The 26224-nt window shown below is 47.1% G+C and overlaps 7 protein-coding genes across 7 annotated transcripts; 1 reads left to right on the forward strand and 6 right to left on the reverse strand.

The window, feature by feature from the left end:
* Window positions 1-2336: 2336 nt before the first annotated feature.
* V1508DRAFT_451641 (uncharacterized protein) lies at window positions 2337-2770 on the reverse strand. Its single transcript, XM_066942508.1, has one exon. The coding sequence runs from the start codon at window positions 2660-2662 to the stop codon at window positions 2363-2365; it is 300 nt and encodes a 99-aa protein (XP_066793436.1). The 5' UTR covers window positions 2663-2770; the 3' UTR covers window positions 2337-2362.
* An 826-nt stretch (window positions 2771-3596) lies between these two features.
* V1508DRAFT_457751 (uncharacterized protein) lies at window positions 3597-5240 on the reverse strand. Its single transcript, XM_066942691.1, has 5 exons — window positions 5060-5240; window positions 4820-4922; window positions 4519-4758; window positions 4435-4470; window positions 3597-4411 (listed from the first exon to the last, which is right to left on the reverse strand). The coding sequence occupies exons 1-5, from the start codon at window positions 5179-5181 to the stop codon at window positions 4031-4033; spliced, it is 882 nt and encodes a 293-aa protein (XP_066793437.1). The 5' UTR covers window positions 5182-5240; the 3' UTR covers window positions 3597-4030.
* A 1710-nt stretch (window positions 5241-6950) lies between these two features.
* V1508DRAFT_451645 (class I glutamine amidotransferase-like protein) lies at window positions 6951-8041 on the reverse strand (the record flags this gene model as incomplete). Its single annotated transcript, XM_066942509.1, has 3 exons — window positions 6951-7360; window positions 7450-7688; window positions 7797-8041. 3 exons carry the CDS (start codon window positions 8039-8041, stop codon window positions 7236-7238), a joined length of 609 nt encoding a protein of 202 aa, XP_066793438.1. The 3' UTR covers window positions 6951-7235.
* A 595-nt stretch (window positions 8042-8636) lies between these two features.
* V1508DRAFT_424679 (uncharacterized protein) lies at window positions 8637-11360 on the reverse strand. The gene is made up of 4 exons (XM_066941327.1): window positions 10984-11360; window positions 10738-10915; window positions 9567-10670; window positions 8637-9509 (listed from the first exon to the last, which is right to left on the reverse strand). Exons 1-4 carry the CDS (start codon window positions 11332-11334, stop codon window positions 8914-8916), a joined length of 2229 nt encoding a protein of 742 aa, XP_066793439.1. The 5' UTR covers window positions 11335-11360; the 3' UTR covers window positions 8637-8913.
* Window positions 11361-15158: 3798 nt separating this feature from the next.
* V1508DRAFT_399819 (major facilitator superfamily domain-containing protein) lies at window positions 15159-16774 on the forward strand (the record flags this gene model as incomplete). The annotated part of the gene is made up of 2 exons (XM_066938281.1): window positions 15159-15445; window positions 15496-16774. The coding sequence occupies 2 exons, from the start codon at window positions 15159-15161 to the stop codon at window positions 16772-16774; spliced, it is 1566 nt and encodes a 521-aa protein (XP_066793440.1).
* Window positions 16775-20991: 4217 nt separating this feature from the next.
* V1508DRAFT_375872 (general substrate transporter) lies at window positions 20992-22491 on the reverse strand (the record flags this gene model as incomplete). The annotated part of the gene is made up of 2 exons (XM_066937586.1): window positions 22346-22491; window positions 20992-22292 (listed from the first exon to the last, which is right to left on the reverse strand). Coding segments are annotated over exons 1-2 (1377 nt in total), but the record flags the coding sequence as incomplete, so codon positions are not given.
* A 965-nt stretch (window positions 22492-23456) lies between these two features.
* On the reverse strand, window positions 23457-24881 carry V1508DRAFT_406308 (NmrA-like domain-containing protein; the record flags this gene model as incomplete). Its single annotated transcript, XM_066938766.1, has 6 exons — window positions 23457-23541; window positions 23689-23954; window positions 24023-24064; window positions 24122-24259; window positions 24319-24487; window positions 24790-24881. 6 exons carry the CDS (start codon window positions 24879-24881, stop codon window positions 23457-23459), a joined length of 792 nt encoding a protein of 263 aa, XP_066793442.1.
* Between the last annotated feature and the right edge of the window lie 1343 nt (window positions 24882-26224).

Genomic DNA, 26224 nt, shown 5'->3' on the forward strand with positions numbered 1-26224 from the left:
GCACATTTATTCGCAACTCCTCAAACCCTGAAACCCTGAAGCTCACAAGCAGTGCTCATAGATTATTTCGGTTCCAACACAAGAAGAAGCAAAGGCATTAGGGTACAAAACCACAAAATGAAACGCGGAGACACAACCACAAAGAAAGACACAATCCACAAAACGCAGGACTTACACACTGTTCAGGGGTCTGAGAGCTATATCCTGCAGCAGCTCCGCATCATCCCCCTGCGTTAAAGAGCCTCTCTACTGAAACTTCAGAGGCAGAAATTGCCAAGAAATTCTTGAGCAGCAACTGCCATCCGAGGGAAACTGACGCTGCACTACCGGAATAAACCATTCGGATTGTCCATGGCCTCTGTGTCGACGCCTATTCGAGGACTATTAATACCTGTCGACATCCGACTTGGCTTCTACAGCCATTAAATTTATTAGGAGGCATAATGCATAATTCCGGTGAGCACGTGATTAGATGCGAATATTCGATTTTATTCGCCGAATAAATTACGAATATTATTCACACTGCTCAGGATTTGCGTATAAAATAGCGAATATTATTCGCAGCGGTTGGGACTTGCGGATAACGAATAGGAATAATGCCGATTACTGCGAATATTCGTATTCAGAGCAGCCCATACTGGAGGACGTCTTTTGCTGAACCAGGACCAGAAGATCGTGGAATCTCCACAAGTGTGTATTCGATCATCCACACACTGGTGATCGCAAGATGACTCCACCCGGCTCGTTGTGTGGCGGAGGAAGGGCCCTCTTGGCAAATGCGACAACCTTATCTGCCATGTCAACCCCTACAACAAAAAGCCCGGGCATTCGGTTCCTTCATCAGATTCGATTCAGGTGAAGATTAGGGTACTTGTGCCCCACTGACGTGCCTAGCTTGCACCCATTGTAAGTGTAACTTTCATATATGAAACTCTTTTTGCAATGAACCATCTTAGGTTTCTTACTCGCCCCTTTACACAAACGCTCTGCTGACACTGTAACTTTACAGTACTTTTAGCCCTGACCCTTACCCCTGAACACTGCAACAGTGCCCGGGCGCCGATCACTAGGGTTAGAACATACGCCAGCGTACCTTTCGTATGTCGCCCGCCCGGCTTTTAAGAGCCCGCTGGCCTCAATTGATCTCTGTGGAACGCTTCGTCATTCAGGGGACCCCCAAGAGAGATATTTTGCGGCCATAAGAGATTCCGCACGAGATCCTTAACCCTACCTGTACCGAGTCCGAGAAGATAGCGCTGTTTTGAATACTAATATCGGCAGTTTTCCCCTAAATTCGTATTCGTATCGACTCTTGAAAGGCGGCGTTCGAATAAAATACTCGACCCGTAGTTTTCTATTTCGGCTCAATTCTGTGCAGATTCGATGTATGGATTCTATTGGAACTATTCCCTGATCAGCTGTCAAGCCCCGACTCAGGGGCCATCATTTGACTACTTATTCAGTCAGAGATATTACGGCTTCTCCGCTTTCGGGGCGTGTTGTGTCTGTTAAGTCTTTGGTCCCGGGCGTGACACCAAGCTCGTTTTGGATGACATTTCCCTCGCCATTTGGACGATATTTCCCTCGCTAACCCTCAGAATTTAGTCAGTTCCAAATTGCAGACCGATTGACTTTACATAAAATATCTAAATTTGCAGCTTCAGGCTAGGGAGGTTTATCACAAATGGAATAGAAATATAATACTGATCCTTGAAACTTCAATACTATTCGAAGTTGTAAGTTAGACACTATATATATTAATTTATAAAACTCGTAGAATTTTACTATGACATAAATTAAATATACGGGGACATTCTCATATATTCATATAATCCAATTTTCTATTGATTGGGAAACCGTGCAAACAAATCATACTTAACTATGCGGACTGTACTAACTGCGCGAGAAACCGTACTTAACCTTGCCAACGGAAACCGTACTTAAACTTAACCGTGCCTGAAAGCTGCATGATGCACTTTAACCCTAAAACCCTTGGGCACTCCGAAGAGCAGCCAAGTGCAGTTCTTGCTGAGCAGACGCAACGGGTGATCAATGTGCAGCAAGGGCTAGCCGTGGATGATGCATAAGCTTAGAGAACGCGGCACCCGATCACCACCCCGGAACGAACAAATTGTCCTTGCACATCGACATGGTTAAAAAGTATCATTCGCGACCTCAGCATCGTTGTCGCATACATCGGCGTAGCTTAAACTCGACATATTTCGAAAGTATAAAATATAGTTAAGTATAAACGTAAATAAAAACTTCCCAATAGTGTCACCAGGCTTACCACTTACTCCGGTATTAAGACAGCCCGGCAGTACACCTCACTCCTCGTCAACTTATCGATTGCCAGCTTGATTCACTCCTCCGTCATGGGGTACGTCTCCACGATGGGCTTGATCTTGTGGAGGCCCGCGAAGTCAAGCATTTGCCGGAGCTGATGTGTCGGGCAACTAGCGATCCTTGCACTTATGCCCTGAAGGAGCAGCGACATATACGGTCTCTCCAAGTTTCTCCCGACACAGAGAGCTGATAGTTGGCCGACCTGCATAATCGGCAAGATCAAATCCCAGTTCGGCGGCGCTGCAACGGTGACCAACAGCCGGTTCAATGGCCAAGAGACCTTAGTGGAAGCTGGATAAGGAGCAAGCTGGCCCATTATGGCCGATCGCGATCGCGTTAATTGATCCTTTTCGGAGTTAGGGAACTTCCTGTATGATGCATCGCTCCCAGTTCAACGGTTCGACATTGGAACTCCTGCTTCTCCTTTGGGAAATTGCAGTTGCGCCGTGGCTCCGTACGCCCTTATTCGCAAGGAAAGGAGTGATAATTGATACTAGCTATTCCACAATGAGGGCAGAAATACTCTCTCCAATTCTCTTATATTCACACCTACCCATTATTACATGTACGTCCTCACACCATTCGCGAACCCAACCCTGACCCGTGTTAACTATGAATTCGCAAGTTGGAAATTTAGCTAGCTAGTGAGTGGTGCTGTCGATCTGCCGAGGATGATTGAGCCAGATCTCGATCGAACTGGGCCTGTGTAGGGGGGAATCTAAAGACATAAAATCTACTAGTGAGATTTATATATATATATTGCCTTAGGAATGACACTTGTTGAGATAACAGCGGTATAGTCAGGGATCCCTTAAATCTCATGGAGAGTGATAGGAAGATGTGATTAAATGTAGGACCTCAAGGCCGATAGAGAACGTTCTTGACTGTCAAACTGTGTGGAAAGGTCAAGCCTTTGTACCGAGGATGCCGTCTAGGATGACCGGTCACAAGAAGGTATTTAGCTCTTGCAAAAGCCAAAGGAGACTTCTTCAAAGGCAAACCCGCTAGGGAGCCGTTGTCAAAAGTAGTATCTGTAATGGGCTTATTGATTCCTGCAATTGTTGACGGTTACAACCACAATATTGGCGCGGTTGATTATTTGGTATTCAGAACCATGGATTGAGGCACATTCTCAGAGATGCTTATCAAGCACTTGAGCACTGGCTGCAGTTTTTCATTAACTGCTACTACTTGATAATCGTTCTAATGTACCTAGCCTACGAAAGATCAACTTCGGAAGTCAAAAAAAACTTTAGGCGGCTTGCAATGAGTCTGCTAGGCTTGAAAAGGACACTTAATAGGTCTCCAAGATCGCATATCAATGAGGAGGCCGTGAGGAAGCCGATTCTAGAACTTCACACTTATACCAAAGGGTCAAAATGGATAGGAAGAATTGGCGTTAGCTTGCAAAGGGGGAAGATCTGAGAACCGGCTTTAGAAGAGGGTTGCATAGGCTGAATAGCAGCTGATAACAACAGTCCGTCATCGCATCACAGTACATCCTACAGGTGGAAAAAACAGTGCGGAGTTCATTTGTGCAGGATGAGACATATCACACAATATCATGAATCTTTGGTGTTTTTGGTCTGAATGATGGTCTTTGGCGATAATTGCGCTGGACCTTGCTGCCTACTGTCCAGTTTCATTCTGGCTGCAGCAGAGCGGATGACAAACCCTGTTATTTCTATTGCTGCGTGAATGCCCACTGATCGGAGATATTGATATTTATGCCCGACCAGTCAAAATCATTGTACGTTTCCGCAGCAAATATATCGATCGACTGAGCCAACACGCTAATTTCAACAGCATTGTCGTCGTCAAAGCTCAAAAGTCCATCCACCGCCGGTGCTGCAATGGAATTGCCATTGATGAGGCTTTCATCACCTGATTCTTCGCAATTTGTGGCCGGCTGCATCGCAACGCCCTGCATCCCCTGACTTTGTATGAACAAGTCGACTTCGGTACTGAGGTCGCTCATGATACTAGCTGCGCTCGCCGCGACTGCGAAGCTATTCCCGAAATTTTCAAAAACGGCAACAGAAAGATCGATGGCACTTCTGGCCCCCTGAGCTGCGGATACGCCAGCACGGAGCCAACGAGTGTCATAGCTGCATTCCACTGCCACTGGAAGGCTTCGTGTCAGCCGGCCAGGATGGATGTCGATAAAAGCACTTGATGCATCATGTGCGTTAACGCCACGGCGTGGGCGGCACATTTCATCGCAGTCCTGTCCGTAAGGGGATAGGGTGCTCCTACTAGGGCGAAGGAAATGGAGGGACGGTAGAGGTTAGTGCACAGGTTATGGTACATCAGCTCTAGAAGCAGACGCTGCCGCTGCAGCCAGAGCGGTGCGAACTGTTCAATTTCAAGCGCTGATATGTCTGTAGAAAGAATGACGTTTCGTTTTGAGCGCTTCGGGTACGCCTTTCAGCCATCCTTCTAGCCGCTCTGCGATGAACTGAGGGTTGCACACGTTGGAGGTGTTGGGAACATTTGTCGTAGAAGGCTGTGTAGGCTGTTCGGGCCGCCAGCATAAGCTTGGTGTTGTAGGTTCCAAGTGAGCCAGGTGACATTCTCTCCAAGAGGGGCAAAGCTGGACCCTGAGAGCATGGCGATCTCACGATCGTCGGCCGGCAGACTGCATGTAGTACTGGAATCATGCAGGATAAACGGACGACCTAGTTTCATGCTCATCTTTGTCTCCAAGACGTACAGCATCCACCACAAGCGCTTCCGCATCTCCTTTTCCCGCCGTGGCATGGTCTGAGGAGGCTCCAGATGGAGACCGAGCATATAAGCTGTCCGCACAGCAAGACTGCAGGCATTATCCGCCATATTCTGGAAAGATCCACAGCATAGATAAATGGAGCACAGGATGTGACACTGCAGCGTCGATATTGAAGGGCTTTCCAACTGGCAAGACAGAAGCGTCTGACAGCGCCGATAATGCCATCGACCGGCGATGGTGGCATCATTATCATTCACGCTGGCTCTTGAGGCAGCGCTGAGTCCACGTCCAACGCCTGGCAGCCGCGCCATGCCGTACTGCATGCACACTGCAATGACAATGTCTACGAGCGCGGACGGCTTTCGTTCCTTGTCTGAAGTTGCCCACAAAGACTGGTAGTGCTCCTTGAACTCTAGCTCAATCGGAAATGAGGTGTAATAGGACTGCCAAAAGAGATCGAGGAAATACTCTTCTTGCGGAAGTTAGATAGTCACCCGCGTTGACAGCATCGTCCGTTGGGGCCGCCACGAGCCGCCCGCCCTGCGAGTGGTCCCCATCTGAGACCGTAGTCGGCGCATCGAGCAGAAAACTCGCCGAGTTCGGCAGCATTCGAAGAGCCGAATGAGTTTCTTGAAGGGCCGAAGTCAAGAAGGCGTTGATGCGCCCGATGAAGTAGAATATCGACGACGATCCATACCATGTCTTCTGTTGGGAGCGCGCCGTGCTGATATAGATGCCCTCCCAGAACCTCTTCGACCGACCTCCTCCCAGCTGAAGGTCCGGGGCACGTTCATCGGAGGTGCCTGGGGGTACAGTCGGCAGCGTATTGAGCTGATGGACCGGCTTGTCATTGTCAGCTTGGCGCTCCTTTGGGTTGGAAGTTAGACGACACAACAAGACTGACAGCTACTCATACAACGAAACACAGGTCCGACGATGCCTATCGGCCAGAGATCATTGTAGACAACCAATAATCTCCCGTCTGGCATTGAATAGTGTATCGTATTCCGGTATCTCGTTCTTTTGCAGTCCTGCCAAACGATCACGACGATCTGACTGTCACTCTTCCTGTTGCAGGTAGAGTGTTTGTAGGAGATATGTGTGGTTGAAATGACAACTGCATCGTCATAGTGAGATTGTAGATGTGTACGCTATTTAGTTTGCATCATTTGGCAACGAGAGCCACTCTAGGGATTTCTACGTTATGATACTTGACACTAGTGATGATGAGCCGCCGGGCTGGATCTCACTAAGTGAGTGCCTCTTCAGGCGATGGTCATGTGATTTAGAGCCAGGTCGACTATCCTTCATTAGAGTTTAGTGTACCCCTGTCCTTCCTCAGGCGACGGCCAGTACACGATGATCAAGATCATTTGAGAGAGACTACCTGCACAGTGATGCCGTGCGGGTCATCAGAACCGAATATTATGATATCATATTTGTTATATTTGCAACATATATCTAGAGAACTCTCATTTTATGTTGAAATAATAATAAGAGCGACATGTGGTAATGTGGAATCAATACGACAACTACTTAACTGTTCTTCGTGCACTAAGACTCACATGTGGGTATCTCTAATTTGGTTATGAAAATATTTCCGTTAGCTTATCCAAAAATGAAAAAAAGCTGTAAGTTAACTGTGAAGCATTGAGAGAGTTTAATTTCAAACTGGCTAGCCCTCTAGTTAATCTAGTTTAAGTTCAACACTCCATCGACAATAACGGGTACATAGGTTGTGTACCTGCTCCAAGTTTTTTTGATCTTTAAGCCAACGTAAGGGACAGAGATATGAATTAATTGAATACATTGCTAGCGATGGAAATCTATAATGCTCTCCTCGAGATGGGCATGGATTGAGTGTTCAGCCGCCCAGCAGAAGCAATACAAATCTATTGTGGAATGTGTAGAACACTCTAGCCTAAGATCGCAGATTGTGTAATATTCTGGCAATGTGTAACGATGACGCAACTGGGTATTCGTGGAATGTCTGGAAGATTCTAGTTGTATATGTCAAGAAGATGCCAGAAGGCAAAGTCTCAAGTATATTTAGAGGTCATAGGAACCTGTAGTTTGGAAGTGCGTTTGCTTTAGTGCACTTCAAAATAGTTATTATTTCAACACCTATAAACACCATCTCAGAAAGTTAGACCCGAGGAAATCACAGCTTTTCAAATGCCTCAACCGCCGCTTGTGCCGTGGACCGTGCACCAGCCGGATTCTGTCCTGTGACAAGGCGGCCATCAACCACGTGGTAGTCATCCCAGATACCTTGGGCCCGAGTATCTAACGAAGTTAGCTAGTGAACTAGAGACAATGGCGGAACAGTAACTATGGCGAGATCAAGTATGAAATCAAGCCAGGATTATACTCACATTTCGCTCCAAGCTTAGCGGCCATCCCATCTATCATATCGTTACCCCAGGACCGGAGCTCCTCCATGATCCCCACGGTGATTTCGGCCTCGGTGGTGAAGCCAGTGATGGTCTTCCCCGTTATAATGGGCTCATTAGTCGCCGGGTCCAAGGGGTTGGCGAAGAAGGCGGCCCCATGGCAGACGGTCGAGACAATGCCGCCGTTCGCCCAGACCTGCGCAGCGATCTTTTGCAGGTCGCTGGCGGTGTGGTAGTCAATCGGGGCGGCATGGCCGCGGAGACGTAAAAAATCCCATATCGAGAGCCATCAATGTCGGCGGCCATTGGCATGTTGTCCAGCTTCTTGCGGAATGCTGTTGGTGTCTTGCCATGTAGCCAAATCCTCGCCGTTTAAGAAGTCGGTTTGCTGAGAGAGCCAGTCAGGGGTGTACGTGCCCGTCTCAGAAGTGAGGTCGACTTCAAAATCAGCAGCCGTAAAAATCTTGTAGGGGTGGAGGGCTTCAGAGATGAAGAGGCCGGTGGTTTCCTTGCCCTGGAAGAGAGTGGCATGGGCCGAGGTGATGCCGATGAGAGCTCGACGAGGAGGAGTCATGCTTGTGGTGGTGGGATAATTGCCTTAGGAAAAGTCGGCGAATGAGTTGAACTTCAGGTTGAAACTGGGCGTCAGGATAAGTGTTGCGGTTGTCTGGAGAGAAGGTCTCCTGGCTCAGTATTTATACCACCAGAAATGCGATTTAACCTACATGCGCCTACATTCGTTACTATGGTGGCAACCCCCATTCAACGCTTGTTATATGTACTAAAGTCAGCACAGACGAGTCAGGTTGAAATTATTCAGTGCCAACGGGATCGATCTGTTCCTACACCAATTTTGCTGCGCGAAGTAGTTCGGTTCTGGCACGCCAAGGACATCTCTCATAACATAACACCCGTACAGTCAATTTCCTAGTTCGTCTCTCGCTACAGTTCAGGGTAATGTGTGATAACAACTGCCGTCGTTGTGGTGATCTCACGCTTGCATGGCGGACACTGAATTCAAGGACGAATTCTTTAGAGGGAGGGTCTGAAATGTCAGGAACCTTCGGCGGGGGTCGCGCCCTGGCTGCAGGGTCAGGGCCAGGGTACCCAGCTGAGCCAATATTGCGCGCTCATCCTCATCATCCTCCTCGTTTTGTCTCTTCCTTCTTTGTCGATACTGCTCTTTTTGATAGCCTTCTAGTAATACAATACAGTTTAACATTCTTTCAATAAGATTCTGACAGACTATTCTGCGATTCACACATGCATCTACTAAGTCGACTTCAACAGCGATTGCAACGCCAAAGGCCCGTCTGTAACGTCAAGCCAAAGATTCGCAATAAATTTGATAACAGCTTTACGTATCTGAGAATCTTGGGCTGTCGAACACCTACAATTCCCCACCCACTGGAACTCGACAGAAAATCCGGGAAGTATCTGAACGGTCTAGGTTGACTCTGAATAAGGTGGCAATTCTTCCATCTGCTCGAACTCAGACATTGAAATTTCATAGCCAAGATGCCGTTTGAGTAGCTCGTGAGTAACGAACCGTTCCGGAGTATTGCCCTGCGCATCAATAAAAGATACATGGTGGTTGACGTCGCTGATTCTCTGCAACTCATTAGCATGACGATGGTGATGAGGACATCCATCGACGCCAATTAAGAAGATTGTCACATGAGCCCAAGAAAGACCCAGCAGATCCAGTTCAAACTCATCCATATCGGTAGCTTCACCATCGAGCAGAAGCAGTAACCTCAGCATGGGAGTTTCGGGACCTGCTTGCCATCCGTATACCGGATGGTGAATTGCTGACGCGGAATGTTTCTGAAAATGTAGATCCTTGACCTTCTGCCAGCCTGTCATGACTCGAGTTCCGCCCCCGATTCTGATGTTTCGCCACATTGCACCGAGGTTCTGGTGGTCAATCATGCCGATGTAGTGGGCTTGACTCGAAAAAGTGGTAAGATCATAGCCTCGGAAATTGTGGTCGTGGTTTGCCATCGCATCGGTAAAGCGTCGGATGATGGCTCTGGCAACATCTGGAACAAGATTAATACAGTATTTTTAAGTAGAGTCGATGAAGATATTGGGATCACCTTTGTTTTTTGGCTGGGTAGATCTTGAATAGCCAGTAATAAGATACTTGTTATAGTTCGGACGGACAGGATCAAAGTCCATGGATCCAGACACATCTAAGAGGATCATAGTATCATCTGTAGGTACTGCCGGTCGATCATAGGCTCTAAAGGGGGGAGGCATAACCTGCTTCGAGTAGCCGGGTGAAGTAAGCTGAAGGTGGCAGGTATCATTGACCGAGTAGTATTCCGGGGGAGGCTCGACCGCGGAAGCCATTCTGGCACGAGCCATGTCCATCTCAGAGATGAAGTCTGGCTTCATTCTCATTCCTACACTTCCATCTCTATGGTTCAAAACCCAATACAAACGTTCCTCGGCAGTATCTTCGTATCCCCGCCACATGGGGGTAATTCCTCTCCATCCTGCCGCGGCCTCGATGCTGAATTTGAGCGGGTTGGAAGCTGCGCCAGCCCAAGCTACTAGAATAGGTTCAAAATACCCTGCTCGGAGCAGGTGGAGATACTGAATAGGCTGGCGAGCTCGAAGGTGGGCTATTTTTCTAGTCATGCCAACCTTTTCCTGATACGCAGCCACAATTTGTCGCCATTGCTCGTCTGGCCATCTACCCTGCTCTTCTGCCAGAATCGCGTTTCGTAGTTCACGGGCATGAGCGATTTCCTTTGTCGTTTTCGCAACCGCTTTCTCCTCAGATGACTTTATACCGAGAGATTTCCTGAAGCTTGCGAGCTTGGATGATTTAGTAGATGTCTCCATATCATTCCTAGAAGGAACACTAATACTCTGTCGCGTCTCGTCGGACTCAGCTGGTCGCTTTTGGTCACCGGCTGTGGCAATGGTCATATTCGGCATTACGATGTTTAGGTCGTTGTCGTCCCAGATATTGACCTTCGGTTCCTTGGCATCGATCGTGCCTTGAGCTTCCCTGTTAAGGGTATTGTTTAGTTGAATGGTCTGATGAATTGACCTTGCGTGACTATCTGGATTAGGCTTTTGGGGCCCCCACGCAGGTTGATAATAGCCATATGGCGAGACAACGCGACGTCTGTAGGGGTTGCTACTGAAGATCGTAGGGTTTTGATAAATGTCGTTGTAAGCTTTCTCCCCTTCTCAGCCAAATAGAAAGCGTTAGCTTCTGCAAAGACAGTGTTCGTCGTGAGAAGGTGGACTAACCAGGATACATGACTGCGCGTGACCACATGTCCTGCACTCCAGAGCGACTGGATTTTAACCTCATATAGTTGTGAATAGGACAAGCGCAGTAGTATTCCGTGTCATGCTCGGGCTCGATCTCGCTATTATAGATGCCATACTGGATTTGAATGCTCTGTAGCAAGTTCTGCATCTGTTGCTGCTAGGAAGTCAGTTGAATGAAGAGAGCTCAAGATGGTTCAAGTATAAATTGACGATCAAGCGAACCTCATCTCTCGCCCGGATGTGCCCAGCGTCAATGACTGGATTCGTATGAAGTCGACGGTGCGACGGAGGGGCATAGGCCGGCAACTCTTTGTCCTTGCTGTCATTCACTCGCTCGGAGTCCTTGCTATCGCCAGCCTGCTTGGATTCTGCAACGGCTGCAGCTGACCGATGCTTGTTGAAAGATGTAATGAAATCCAAAGCCTGTGGCGAGGCACCAAGCAGACCTCTAAGATGCTCGGCGGCCTTGGCATCGGGAAGCGCGTCAGTGTATACAATAATTTGCTTGAGTGACTCTTCGTCTAAAGGCAGGAGCTTTGAGAGCTGGGGCAATGCCCATTGCTCGAGCGCCATTTCTTGCGCACTTTTGCTGATGTACGAGGTGTTCCGAGAAGAAGGGCGGGAAGCTCAGCTTTACGCGGCAATAATAGAGTACATGGTCTGCTTACGTCACCGTGGAGCGACGAATCAACCCTAGCCCTGCGCGAATTGTTGGCTTGTTCTAGTTCTAGGTCGGGCCGCGACAATAATCGTGAGATGTTCGTCCGCGGCCTACTACAGTTCTTCTTCTTCTTCTTCTTCTTCTTCGTCTTCTTGCTTCTTCTTGCTTCTTGCTTGTTTGTTCCCGCTACTACAGTACGCGGTTCGTAGCAGTCTGGCGGAACGTAAAAGGACGGGTTTGTCCTCGCCGTCAGACCAAGGGAAAGATCTTGTCTTCTAGTTTTTAGTCTTGTTCCTCGTTCCTAGGGCACGTGCCTAGATGGCTTGAATTGCCCTGAAGTGTAGTCCAGTCAACGCCGACCCTAGTCCAGTACTGTAACAGCGAGATCGACATTGCACGATCCAGATTATTGTATATAATATATTATCGACACAGTGCCAATAGTAACATTATTGTATGCAAGATTGACGGATTAACGAGCGGTTGGAGCCACAAAAAGTGGACGAGCGACATGAACCGCGGCAGAATCGAAAGAAAAAGTCAGACGATGTGCATCTTGTCACACAGTTGGGCACAATCGGCGTTCGTGTTAAAAATGTTAAAATTGTAGCAATATCCGTAATAATTGAGCAAGAGCGTCGATTAACTGAGAGCGATAGCGACAAAGACGACGATGATTATTAGTCTCCCCGAATTTGAGGTGGTCGATTGGGTTCAGTCAAGGATTACTAAAGGGTTAGGGCTGAACAAATTTGGCACTTTCTACCACAAGTAGTCGGCTCTTGCTGCCCCGCACCAAGCGATGGAGGTTAGTCGCAAAAGTCGTATATTCAGGCCCGTGACTCAAAGAATCTTAGCAGTCATGAGTAGGTTGGCAATTATATTCATCGCCCATTTATTCGATCACGAAGGTGGATTCGGGTACATTGTCGATCGTTGCAGCCTGTCGTATGTTTAGCTGAGCGTGTTTTGGTAGCTTCGAGGGCTAGTAAAAGTCTACGTTTTTAAAAGTGGATTCCGTATTTTGCTGTTGAAAAATGTCGTGTCAAATTGATAGATACACGTTGAGTAGAAATGTGCGCGGCTCGCTTATCACCCACGTTATTAGCTATCTCTTCCGTATTTTGTTGTGGAAAATGTCGTGTAAAGTTGATAGATATACGTTGAGTAGAAATGTGCGCGGCTCGCTTACATCAATCACCATAATATTTATTGTTCCCATCCGAACGCACTATTTGGTTAGACCTTGAACTTTTATTGAGTTAATTAGAGAAGATACGAATTATCCGCCATATTCCGCCATCTGTATCCGCCAAATCCGCCAATCCGCCAATCCGCCTACAGCCCTGCCAGATGGTTCAATTTGACTATAAGTTTCGCTCTACTTCTACTCAAATGCCGCCTTCAACTCGGCAAGTCGCCCCATAGACCTAGCCACCGAAGAGGAGACTTACTGTTACAACGAAAATATATTTGCCTAAAGTCCCTCAAAAGCAGAGGAGGAGAGAAGAGCCACTTATATACATGGGGGTTTGGCCCCTAAACGCAACACATCAAAAGAACCAAAATTAATCTTCTACCAAAATTACCACTAAGCGTCTACTAAATATCCACGTGTACGTAACACTTGCCTTTGGATCGTTCTCTAATGCTGATTCACGTCCAGAAGAGGACCTAGACAACACAGTCCGGCGGCCATCATGACGCGCGGCGCCCAGGCGCCCACTGGAGAATTCTGTCCTCAGTTCATTATTCGACTACGAAGCAGGCCCGAGGCCGCAGTATGAATCGCGTCATCACATCATCGACTTGGTAAAGAAGGGGGGTGGTCTTGAGAGACTAGGCAGCGACCTCAGTGGCTCTCCGTAGCCTGACCGATACTTGAGGGCGTGACCACGTACACGCAGGGACGATATATCTTTGGGCCGAGTCTTCGCGGTCGCCAAGATCCAACAAACTTCCCCGATAAAGGCTCGATTTAGTAGAAAGAAGAGATTAATGGGGTTTAACCGCACACCATACATTTTTTGAGGCTTTGGTTGGGGAATTTTAAACTGGAAGCTATGATTGAAGACTGAGAGGGCTGATTCTGAAGGTAGTACCTTATCGTCTAGAAATTTGAGACAAGAATTGACGTCTGCACTACCTGCTGGTTGACTGAGGGAATGAGGTAGAGACGATTGGCCTAACCCTTCTGGATCTTGGGTTACTGGACTGGTGGTTAGGCTGGAGATCCAGTCCTCTCGCGGTGCTTCACTATCGTAGCCATCATTTACAGCGGGTAGTATTGACGGTTTTCACATCGCCATTTGCAGCGACTCAGGGCAGTAGGTGATCTATAGAAATAAGAGTTTAGAAACTTCCGAAGAGAAGGCTGAAAGGGAGTCCCTTAAACGTACTAGAGAGAAGATTGTTTGCTCCAGGTGGAAGCTGTTCCACCTATGATACAAGTACCCATGTTTATACCTCATTAAGTATAGCTATAGCTACACGTGATATCTTTATTAGTATCCGCAGTGTTTGTGAATTGTCAATACGAATAACAAATATTGCTGATTTCTGCGAATATTTGTAATCGCAACAGCTCCTCATTCCTATCTCAGATTCCCAGTAAGCCTAGCGCGATTATCGGGGTGGCTGGTGTTGCCGAGGCAGCTGATGTGGCTAAGTTGCAAGCCAGAGTCGGGTATCGCGGAGAGAATGAAGAGTATCCAATAATTCCTGTTCTCTAGCTCTCTGTCAAGAGACACTCGCGTGGATTTGGATTTGGAATGAGTTCCGGTGAGTCCACGATATGGGCATCCGCAAGACTGGACGAAGATCAGTATGTGAATGAAGTTCAAAAGTCTGAGCTGTGCCGTAGAAATGGTTAGGGCTCGGACCTTGAGCTTTGATAGTCGGCTGTCCCGCTGGATCCTATACTGGCGAAACGCTAACGCAGGGTACGGCTGTTGAGATCGCGTATCTTACAGCAGGCATGGCAATGCCAGACCGTCAAATTTTAGAAATTGCAGACAGGAATAGAGAATCTTGGCTTTACCAGAGAAACATATTTCAAGTGCAAAGCCGAGAAAAAAAAGGAAGATGTCACACCGTTTCAATCGCTTTTGTACCTCTAACGATAAATACCAGCTTCTATCGAGCCCTAGATTACTGTGGTACCGCTATTTAGCTTGTGGGTGAATTTGGGATGAGTTTGAGGTGAAGGTTAAGGTTCTTCTGGGTTTAGCCATATGGAAGTTAAACATGCCACGGTAGATACCGACCCACACCGATAGGAGCTTAGCGCGGATTGCTCAGCGATTGGCTTGCTCTAGTGCGTAAGCACAATGCATAACTGTCCAATGAAGACCCGAACTCAGTCCACCCAAGGTCCAGGTGCATAACAACAACAGAGTTTTATGAAATACAGTAACTTATTCAATAATATTTCTACTGCAGCAAAATTATTAGGACGACGGAGATATCAGGGTCAAATGATTAAAGCAGCTCTGAAATCCGAGCTTGACATCAAACTTAACGGTCCCGGGAAAAGCAACGATGAAAAAGACAGACTTCGGGCTCGGATTACTAACAAGCGCCGTTTTGAGCAGCGGGCCGAAAATGGTCGGACTTTAAAGACAATATTTCTCCGATATCGCTGCAACGGTCGCCAGCTTTAAATGCTGTCCCGTGCGACCACAATGAAGCTCTCTAGAGAACACTACGCTGGCATTGAGTGAAACGTAAGCTGTCAATGTCGACTAACGCTATTGACGATGCTACCTTGGACTTACGCTTGCCATTTGACGAGTCATCCTGCCGCGAGAAAAAGTTTCCGACCATGAGTGAAAGAACAGCTTCGGTGCCGACTGACCTCGAATCTGAAAAAGATCAAGTTCAGGCACTGTCGGAAGAGATAGTGGTGGACGATTCGAACCTCGTCACTTGGGATGGGTCAGATGACCCAACAAATCCAATGAACTTCAAGTTCGGTGCAAAGATCAGAGCGCTGGCGATTGTCTCTACGCTCAACTTTCTCGTGTAAGTCGTCGCACTCTACGTGACTAAATTCTGGTGTTCTAACAGTACAGTCCGCTTGGATCATCCATGTTCGCGCCCGGTGTGCCAAGCATGATGACGGAGTTCGGCAATGCAAACTCCATCCTCGCGTCCTTCGTCGTCTCCATCTACGTCCTCGGTTTTGCAATAGGTCCTCTCATTGTTGGACCACTCTCTGAAATGTACGGCCGCTTGATCGTTTTCAAAGTCTCTGTGTTTCTGTTCACCGCCTTCACGATAGGAGCAGGAGAGTGCAACAATTTAACCTCGCTAATTGTCTTGCGCTTGCTTGCGGGCCTTATTGGGAGCACGTCATTAGCCATCGGCGCCGGCTCCGTAGCAGACGTCATACCCATAGAGAAGCGTGGGAGGTATTTGAATCTCTACCTTCTTGGACCAACACTGGGCCCGGCAATAGGTCCTGTAATTGGCGGCTTCTTGTCCGCCGTGTCCTGGCGCTGGGTTTTCAGAGTCATCGGAATAATATCCGGCATCATGACTATTGTGGTTTTTGTCTTCCTGCCCGAAACTTATGGGCCGTACGTGCTGCATGTCAAAGCCAGTCGACTGCGGAAAGAAACGGGCAACGATAAACTCCGCACGGAGTACGAAAATCGCATGTCCGGCACAGTACCTTACTTCATGAAAAATATTATTCGTCCCTGCAAGCTTCTCATTATGAGTCCGATTGTTCTTATCATGTCCATCTATGTCGCGATCACATACGGCCAATTGTACCTGCTCCTCACTACCTTCACTTCCGTCTTTCAAAACCAATACAAGTTTTCGACCGAGGCCGTGGGATTATCGTATCTCGCTATGGGGCTCGGTACTTTGGTCTCGATATTGACTATCGTCGCATACTCTGACCGTGTGCTCCTCAACATGGCCGCCAAATCTGGTGATAAAAAGCCCGAGTACAGATTGTGGCTCCTACTGGTCCTGTCACCGATGGATATTATTGGTCTGCTCATCTATGGATGGACGGTACAATACGCAGTCCACTGGATTGTGCCGCTAATTGGAACTTTTTGTCTCGGCGTCGGCATCTTCGCCACGTTCTCGCCGACAATATCGTATCTGGTCGACGCCTACACAATATACGCCGCGTCGGCAAACTCAGCGTCAACGATGGTGCGGAGCCTGGGCGGTGCCTTCCTTCCGCTAGCTGGCCCCAAAATATATGCTGCACTGGGCCACGGCTGGGGAAATACTCTGCTGGCGCTCATCATGTTGGCCATTGCACCTGCACCGGTTCTGATGTACTTCAAGGGAGAGTCTTTGCGAAAGCGGTTCAATCCGAGCCTTTGAGGAGATGTGATGTTATTGTTAAGAGCATGGAAAGCTGAAAAATGAACACAGATAGTAATGGGGGTTCGTGAGAATCGGAACAGATTTGAGATATTTTGAGTTAAGATATAGTATTTTGTCTGTCAGCCAGTGTTGGACATGACCAACCCTACCCTCGATTTAGATGCGTAAATGCGTAAGTTCTATAGTTTGCTATTAGGCAACGGCAGTTACTCTGGACAATCTCGAAGCTAACCACTAGCACCTTGTGTCAGCGGTATGGTATAACCAATAAGGGCGATCGCGTCGTGACACCGGAGCTAGCAAGGCGACAACATATATAATCCCACGGGTTATCAATTTTGCTATATCTCAGGACTAATGGCTCGTTTTTCAACTATCAACAGATCGCTCACATCACCGCAGCCATCAGATACGTGTGCTAAGAAGTATCATGGTACATCGTCGTGACCGACGACGGCCAAGAGGATGAGTAACATTGGCGATACTATATATGTCGAAATGGTAGTAGCCATGAATGAGCAAAATCAAGGGAATCAAGTGTAGAGCAAGGCGAGGTGTAAGCAGGCAGCGGATGGAAACATAAGTATAAGGCATTTCGGTTAGTGATGGGGAAGAGAAAAGTATGTGAAGGGTAGTACGTAGAAGTAGAACAAAGAGACAGTAAATATAGAAGAGAAGAGACAAAAGAGATTGAATATTGAGTAAAGGAAGGAGGTAAGAAGAGAAGATGTGATATGACAAGGAGTAGTATGGAGGCAAAGGAGATGGGCGAGTAAAGAGTAAGGGTGACGAACGAAGGCAAGGGATAAGGTGTTGAAAGACAACTGTATCCTCATAGTAAGATAGTAAATGTGTACGCTCTTTAGTTTGCCTTTAGGCAAACGGTAGTCACTCATGGTGTTCTCTACGTCATGATACTTGACATTAGTGGTGATGAGCCGACGGGCTGGATCTCACTAAGTGAGTGCAGGTTCAAGTCATTATTGTCGTGTGATTAGAGCCACATCGACTATCCTTCATTGTGTACCCCTGACTCAGGTACACATTTACCGCACCATCGTTCCTAGCCATAGTACACGCAGTTCAGGGGCGCGTGAGCGAATCCGCCATACAATCGTGCCGCACTGCTCCTGGTTTAGTGCGTGTTTGGTTCCTGGTCATCGTTCACCATTAGGGATGGGCAACAAATGTGTCACTGCAAATTGCGAATAACTTAATGTTCACACATTAAGTTCAGTTCCTCCTCTTCTGTAACAACCCCCCTTTTCCCGGAGGAAAGTGAAATCATAGGGGGATCTATACGTAGATATGAGAATCAGCATGTTAAAGGGAGATCGACATGAAGATCAATATTGTATAGTTTAGATTCTTGTATTAAGATCATGCCTCTGCAGCAGGTTGGCGATCCAGTCCACTCATTTTGTCAAATGGAATGGATGGATGGAAATGGAAATAAAGGTCTATGCATTCATTTCCATCCAATTTTCTATTATAGAACGTTATGTCTACTTACAGTACCTTGAACCTTCAGCCAGTAGCTAACCATGTAGAATCAACCTATCAGGGGAGATTGGATCTATTCCTCGCCGAGAGCCAGTATCGAGCATTCAATCTGCCTAAGTTCTACGAGAATGGTCGCGTTCATAAATGGCACGTCAATATGAAGGTATACTCTGGAAATGGAATGTCGAGACGTCGTTTCGCGATAGCAAGCAAGGAAAAATAACCCCCTTGCTAAGGGAGAATCGTTCGGTCCTTCTTGGACTACCCATTGGTGCAAGATCGAATGAAAGAGCCTGATTCATGGTTGACAGTTGAGCCGGTTATCTGCAATTGGAACTGCGGGAACGAGGGGCTCATATTCTCGGAGGAAGGAAAAGTCATACAGGGTCTCAGTTGCGAAGAATGATGCAGAGAGAATCTTGCCTGCTGGTTGGAATGACGGTCAATGGCACACATTTTACATCGACCAGTTGCAACGGCATGTTTGGCAATGCTGGCCCTAATGACAATATTCAGCCACCTTACGATGATAGGTTTTTCAAACCGGAAAGTGCTGACTTGGTTCAGAGTTTCAGGGATTCTCGGCACCAAAGCCAATCCTCCTGAGGTTTTCAAACCAGACCAAGAAACTCTTATTGTTGGGATTGGTCACTGCCATATTGACACTGCTTGGCCTTGGCCCTATGCAGAGACACGAAGGAAGATTGGCACGTCTTGGTCTACTCAGCTTGACTCAATTGAAAGGTACCCTGAGTATAACTTCGTATGTTCTCACGTGTTCAGTATCAATGGCTCAGGGAAGATTATCCCGATCTGTTTGAGTGATTGAAAGTACAGAATAAAACTGGAAGATTTATCCTACCGGGGATCTTGGCTTGAAAGCGACATGAACTTGCCCTCGGGCGAGTCAATTGCCAGACAATTTATCTATGGTCAGAGAATTTTTCGAGGCTATTTTGGAATCCGTTGCAAAATATTTTGCCTTCCAGACCTTTGGATATAGCGCTCAAATTCCACAGCTTGTTGTGGAGCTGGAATGGAGCGCTTCGTAACCCAGAAGCTGAGCTGGAACAATATCACCAACTTTCCAAACAGTACTTTCAACTGAATTTCATTGGATGGTTCTCAGGTGGTGTGCCAGATGCCTCCAATAGATACGTATCTCTCCAGTTGTACCGTGGAGGACGGTAAATATCTCAGTATCCACAGTGCTCGACAATGGCTCACGACCGTAGAGATTCGACCTTACCTCCTATAAATATAACCCGACAGGTAGTTTTGACATACGGAATATGTAAAGTTGGACATCTTGCACCATTCGTCTGGTTTCGCTTAGAATGTTTTCTTCCTCTCCAGCTCAAGCTGTTCATATTGCAGGGTTTGCTCCTAGTCAAGGTGAAAGGCTGGTAGTGCGGACTACTACTACGCCGGAATTGCAACCTCGTGGAGTCTTGGTTGATGTCAAGGCCGTGAGCCTAATCCTGTAGACTGGAGAGCATTCACACCATTTCCACTTCCAAGCATAAAGAAAGAGCCCACTAACTTAGCTGGAGGTTCGTGACCTCGACATTTTGCAAAAAGCTTCAACCTTGCGACAGATAAATAGCACGAAGGCGACCGTAAGACTGCAATCGCTTCGAGCGCAAATACGGAATTGATGAAACCACTTGTGCCAGTGTTGTTTTAGATCGTCGCGCACCAAACGATGTGCTGGAGACTGCAATTATAAAGGGGGCAAGTGGAAAATTGGGGTACATATACGACGTCATCTCGTCAGATTCAACAACAGAGCTTAGAAGCAAAGTCATAGATCCGCGAGACGTCTCGTGCTTAGTAAGTCCTTCGAGCTGATTCCAAAAGCTCCTCAAAACGCCGCTGGATTAGCGTTGATTGTGGAATAGGTGGCTCAACCAAGAACAGCTAAAGTGATGGTAACATTTGGTGGGAAGATGTTCGATGGTAAGTGTGCTATAAGGGGAGATCGAATTTGGCTCTCGCTGATCTAGAGTAGTCAATTCCAGGGTTCATGTTAACGCCAAATAGTTAATCCACGAGGGCAAATTTAGAACTGTACCAGCTCACATCATAGAAAGAAATGATGGCATATCTGATGGTCCCAGAAACTAGACATCCCTACCTAGCACTGACGGTCCCTGTGTAGTGTTTAGAACTAATGCAATCATGTTATACAATGCAGACGAATGCCAAACAAGATCGAACACAATTTTCTGGCAGCAGGAGTCAAGCGTTGGCGGCTCCTTGTGTCCTTCTGGTTCGGGAGGGCAAGAACGACGACTTTCTGTCACGTTACCCTGACTTGGTGGCAAGATATCTCGTAATAATTAGAATACGAACGGAACCAACCCCTGGACAACCTTTAGCATGTGCCGTTAACCGTGCGGCTAGTTTCAATTTCAATGACGGTTCACACCCCTGAAATGCCATACCCTGTCCCGGTCCCATTTATAGGTTCTATGCTCAGGAAAGAAGTATTTGGTCTTCCATAGCGTCAGCTTAGTGCTGCTAGAGCCGCGAAGCGTCTGCTTCTTGTTTATCTGATCATCCTTAGAAGCATTCTATTCAAAGCTTAAAACAGGTTTTCTTATGCAACAAGAAACAAGAAATTTTCTTAGTTTCTGTTCATGTTCCCCATTTCATGATCTTCCTTCTTCTCAACATCATCCTTCAAGTGAACTTTCTCAGAATTCCACCTCCAAGCCGGCACCCCTCGCTCATACATTGCATCAATTTGAGTGAACGTCAATCCCTTTGTCTCAGGGATCATGAAGAAAGTGAAGATAATGATCAAAACCATACATCCGCCAAACACAAGATATGTCTTGGGTCCCAAATTTCCAGCACCAGCGCTAGTTATCTGCGGGACAGCAAAAGTCGTGATAACAGCGGTAGTTTGGCACCAACCCACGGTATAGGACATGGTGTGGTTTCGTAGACGGACAGTCGCAACTTCGGAAGGAATCAACATCGACAGAGCATAAAATGATCCTGTCCAGATGACATTGAAGATAAATGACAAGATAGCGATCCCAAGAGCAATCGACTTGTTACCTTTTTCCGCAAATGATAATCCACCAGCAATGAAATCAATCACCATCAAAAGCGTCATACCAATTAACGCTACTGGACGACGGCCAGCTGAATCTACCACGAAAGGACCGATGATTGCTCCAGCTAGTTGGCAGCACGCAGCAGCGATAGTTAGCCCGAACGGATTGTCAACACCGATTTGTTCAAGGAAGATTGTAGCATATGTAGTCGAAAGAATAATGCCCGAAACCTGATTCATCGAGAACAGACTAGATGCGGTCAATGTCCGCTTGATGTTACCACGATAAAAGAGTTCCCAAAATTTCGCGTCTTGACCAATCTCGCGTTCTGCTCGTTCAGTTTCCTTGATAAGCTCCAGCTCGTTGTCGACCATTTCGTCACTATAAGCACGTAATTTACGTAGGCTTTTCCGAGCGTCTTCCAGCCGGTTATTAGCAACTAACCAAACTGGTGATTCCGGTAGCAGGGCCGTGAACGGAATAAGAATAATTGGAAGTGCACACTGAACACCAAGCGGGATCATATATGCGTTCTTACCACCCAGTTTCGATGTGGCATTGACAACAACTGTTGCTATGACCCCGGAGACGATCGTGAATATGTTCTGCGAGGAAACTGAACGACCACGCATAATGGCTGGGACAACCTCAGAAAGGTATAAAGGTGAAATTGCCATCGCACAGCCGTAACCGATGCCGTTCCAGCAACGCCCAGCGACAAACATTCCGAGGTTTTTGGCGAATAACTGAAGAAATACGCCGCCTATTGAAACAACGTAACATCCTATGACCGACCATTTCCGACCAAATTTCGATTGAATGGGCGATGCGGACCATGCTCCGAGAATTGTACCAACGAGCGGAACGGAGAAAATGAGGTCCTGATTACGAGCAGTGAATACATAAGACCCAGTAGAGTGGTTAACACCTTGGTATTTCCGAACCTCGAGACAGTCAGTAGAATAATCACTAAATCAAAATTTAACTGTGGACATACAAAAGGCTCTAGAGCAGCAATGGGCCCCACCACGTTGTTGTCAAAGCCAAACAACAGTGTGGAAGCGCCGAAGACCATTAATGCGAAAACCAGAAAAGGGCTGATAACTTGACGAAGCGGCAACTCAGTCGTCGCCAAAATAGCGCTGTCAACCCGATTGTCGACATTTTCAATTGCCTGTTCTTCCAGTTTCTCCTGAATATTGACACTTGCAGTCTCCATTATCATGTCTGGAATATGTTCGGTGCTGTTCCGAAGATAGACATGGGGGGGTTTCTTTATATCAAGTATCTTCTATGGGGACCCCAGTGTTGCCCCACATTCGGGGAAAACTTAATGCGAGACGCTCTAGTTTGTGGAGTAGCTACTGTGGGGATTAGACGAATAAGCCCGAGATAAACCCGAACGTGAGAAGCGTCACGCTATCTTGATCACTTGGAGATCGAGTCTGTGTTCACATCATGGCAACAATTGAGCGAGAGGTTGCGAAGAAGAGCCGAATTGTTCCCGAATTTGTCCCGACTTTTTCCCGAATATTGAGCAACGTCTAATAATTTACGTAACCTCCGGGATCAGTCAAGACCATGTGGAAGTGGATGCCCAGAACACCGACTTGAACGATCACCAGTAAACAGTTTCCCAAAGGGATAATAACTGTCAAACATTGGACAAAAAATTGGGCCGACTTATAAATCAATTCTTGCGGAGGCGACTGGCTTTGAACTGTGGATTTCTAATAAATACAGAACACTTTAACGTAAATTCATTTTAGTTGATGAGGATTGTTATATGTTTCAAAGTGAAGCGAGAATAATAAGCAAAGCAACTGTGAACCGATATCGATAGCTTCCAGCTGTGACCGTTCTAAGTGACCAGCTATCTGTCAAACTAACAAATGAGGGTCTAGGGTGAATCATATCATTTGCGATTACTTCAAATTAGGCCAGACCGGTGTCTTGGCGACGAATTCTTTCCAAGTTGTCAGAGGTTTGTTCAAGATCTATACATGGAGTTAGCCTTAGGCAAGAGTAGAGGTTGAGTGGAGGTGATCCAACTTGATCAAATCAAATAACGATTGCGCGATAAAGGAGACCTACCCAATGGCCGTCCGTCAGAGGTTAGTTCCGTAATAGCCGAACTCTGGCATCAATTGCATGTTTTGGAGCATTTCCTCCTGTAGAGTTGCCGACATCCCCCTGAAGCAAGAATACTCTTGAAAATACCCGTAGGAATTTCAGAGAATTTGGCACCATGCCCAAATTCCCGCTTCACAGCCTTGAAGTCGACGACAATGTGCTCAGGGTATAGTACTCGGTGGCTCCAAAGATGCGTTTCCTAATGACTTCTCTCGGTTGAGTAGCATTCTTTTAACGAACTTGTCAGTATCGGCTGCAGTATCAGGCAATGGTATGGGTGAAGTACCTGGAACTGGGCGTCCGAACCTGAGTTCTTTCGTGTCTAGATTTAGCCTCATCGACCTTCCAGGAATATTGGACATGTAAAATCCAGGCAAGAAGAAGGAAGCAGGAATCCCGATCTGGCGAATGTACTCCTCGACGGGAGCTTTCGAGTCGAAGTGGAAAACATTTATCCAGTTTTCCATTGGAGACTGTGGGAGCGTCAGGAAATAAATCTACTTGAAGTGGGCAATGGGTGCTAGAGCATACGCTTTGTAACGTTTAGCAGGCTGCTCCAAACCAGGTGCTTGATATCGAGCTCCTGTGAAATTGGCGTCCACAGCAATGGATAGCAAGGTCACGAGTAACTCTTAGGTACGTTGGAGATATCTGCAACATTCTTTCCTTGTTGAATTTCCGCATCCGCATTCAACTTTTCCCAGAAGTTCGTCACCACAAAGACGGCATATGCTCCCATCAAAGCTGATCGTAGAGAGCCCGTATCGTCCATGTCGGCCTAAGATTTAAATCAACATGGTCAGATATCGCGCAATAATCAGGAAAAAGTGAGCGTACTGCCACACATTCGACACCATTCGCAATCAGATCTTGAGCGCTAGCCTTCGAAGGATCTCTGGTCACTGCTCGAATAGAAAACTGAGCAGCAGCTTGAGGGTCGCCGAGGATTGACTCGATGACGGAGCCACCTTGGAGACCTGTTGTTCCGAAAAACGACAAGAATTTTCTTTGAGGCCATTGAAGTGTTACTGATTCTCAATTCTTAATGTTCTTGAAATTAGTGGATGATCATTTTAGGACATGGTTCCCCTTTATATATAGAACGATGGATGAGCTACTAGTGTTCTTTGCTTTGTCATATGACGCAGTTTGTTTCCTTGTCCTTCCATTCCTCCGACAACCTAACGCCGATGCAATGGTGACAAATGGTGGAGAATTTCTGATTGGGATACAAGATAAATGAGTTGGGGATGGCGTGACGTTGCAAGGGGTCCTAGATTTGGTATAGATTGCGATAATCACGCTAACCTGATTAGGCCACCAGGGCGATTCCGATCGAGATGTTGTGAGCCGCCAGGGCGTATGTCCGCACCTTGAATTTCTATGGTTGTTCGCCGCATTTTTACCATGTGGATTCATTGTCAGCAGCGAATCAAGTGCACTTGGCAGCAGCTGATCTATTACCCCAGTTACATCCACGGGCTTTGTAAGCATCCAATCGCCATAATCGACGTCATAATCACAATAGATGGTGGCACATATGGGGTCTTGGTGGCTTTGTGTAGATCTGCACGAGGTTGGCGCACTTCGTGTCTGCTGTGATCATCGTAGGCCAGGTGTTGCAGCCGGTACTGGATGGAAATCAGCGCCTCTTGGAACAGCCCTGGCAAATGCTTGCGTTGGGTTTGCTGCCCAAGGTTGACCGCTGTCGTCAAGCCACACGTTCACAAGTCGGATGTCAGGAGATTCACACACCGTATGCAGCGGGGTCGTCGTAGACACCTCTGAGAATCGAAAAGATACGTCTTCCACGAGTTTTTGGCAGAGAGCAGTGTTTTAGAGGCAGTCTTGAGGGCGCAACGAAGATCGAGTCTAATGTGAAATGCCACAGTTAGTGGAAGGTGCTTTTGCACTTGGACAGCTAGGAACGAACCTGCAGCATTTGATTTGAAGTGCATGCTTCCGGGCCAGTGCCGCAATGTCACCACGGAGTTTGATTAATTGGTACAGGCCGTGAACGTGCAATTAATCGCCTATTTAGGCACAATGTGTTGCAATTATTGGAGTGGCTAGACAGTTCGACACTTGGCGTTGTCAGAACCATGACAAGATTACGGTCTGGGTGAATACAATGTACTCCTTTCCAGGTAAGCCATCGAGATTTTCAAGATTCCCGGCTCGACATCACGATCTTCAACGCTGGCGTCATACAGAAGAACTTCAGTATTTGTTCCACCGGCCATGAGGACGTCCCGACGTGATTGTCAATCTGGTCGATCCAGGACTGTGCAGAGTTGCACACAGGTGCCAAAGGCGGCGCGGCCCTCTTCCTGGACGTCCTCAAGGCTCTAACTGGCCGTAAGCCCCAGGATGAAGCGTGGACCTATGTAGATGCCGCAGTGGTGAAGGGTAAAGAGTCCCATGGATGTTTCTGCATGGATTGGGAGATTCATCCGCAGCTTAACCCCACCCAACTTGAGTACGGAGAGTGCTAATCATGCAGATTCACCAAACTCGTCTATCTCCCGGAAGGACGGCTTATTATGGACGCTCATTGGGAAGAAACGATGGTCGAGTTTGAGTTTGCTGGTGTACGCGAATTTTGAAGAAATGCAAAGAGATATTGCCTAATTTTCCCTGAGAACAGAAGACGACCATGGAATTTGATTACTTTATGATTAACGCTTCAATTTTGCTATTAACTTTACCATAGTCTCCGGTGCCGTAATCGTACCCACCCCTA

The sequence above is a fragment of the Lipomyces doorenjongii genome (assembly GCF_038497915.1).
Source record: "Lipomyces doorenjongii strain NRRL Y-27504 unplaced genomic scaffold V1508scaffold_71, whole genome shotgun sequence".
NCBI lineage: Eukaryota > Fungi > Ascomycota > Lipomycetes > Lipomycetales > Lipomycetaceae > Lipomyces > Lipomyces doorenjongii.

Coding starts and splice junctions, on each gene's coding strand:
- V1508DRAFT_451641 (XM_066942508.1), bottom strand. CDS start 2,662: ATGGGCCAGCTTGCTCCTTATCCAGCTTCCACTAAGGTCTCTTGGCCA.
- V1508DRAFT_457751 (XM_066942691.1), bottom strand. CDS start 5,181: ATGGCGGATAATGCCTGCAGTCTTGCTGTGCGGACAGCTTATATGCTC. Junction 4,923..5,059: donor AAGCGCTTGTGGTGGATGCT/GTACGTCTTGGA, acceptor CCCCTCTTGGAG/AGAATGTCACCTGGCTCACT. Junction 4,759..4,819: donor ATGTTCCCAACACCTCCAAC/GTGTGCAACCCT, acceptor GCGTACCCGAAG/CGCTCAAAACGAAACGTCAT.
- V1508DRAFT_424679 (XM_066941327.1), bottom strand. CDS start 11,334: ATGGCGCTCGAGCAATGGGCATTGCCCCAGCTCTCAAAGCTCCTGCCT. Junction 10,916..10,983: donor ACATCCGGGCGAGAGATGAG/GTTCGCTTGATC, acceptor ACTTCCTAGCAG/CAACAGATGCAGAACTTGCT. Junction 10,671..10,737: donor ACGCGCAGTCATGTATCCTG/GTTAGTCCACCT, acceptor TTGGCTGAGAAG/GGGAGAAAGCTTACAACGAC.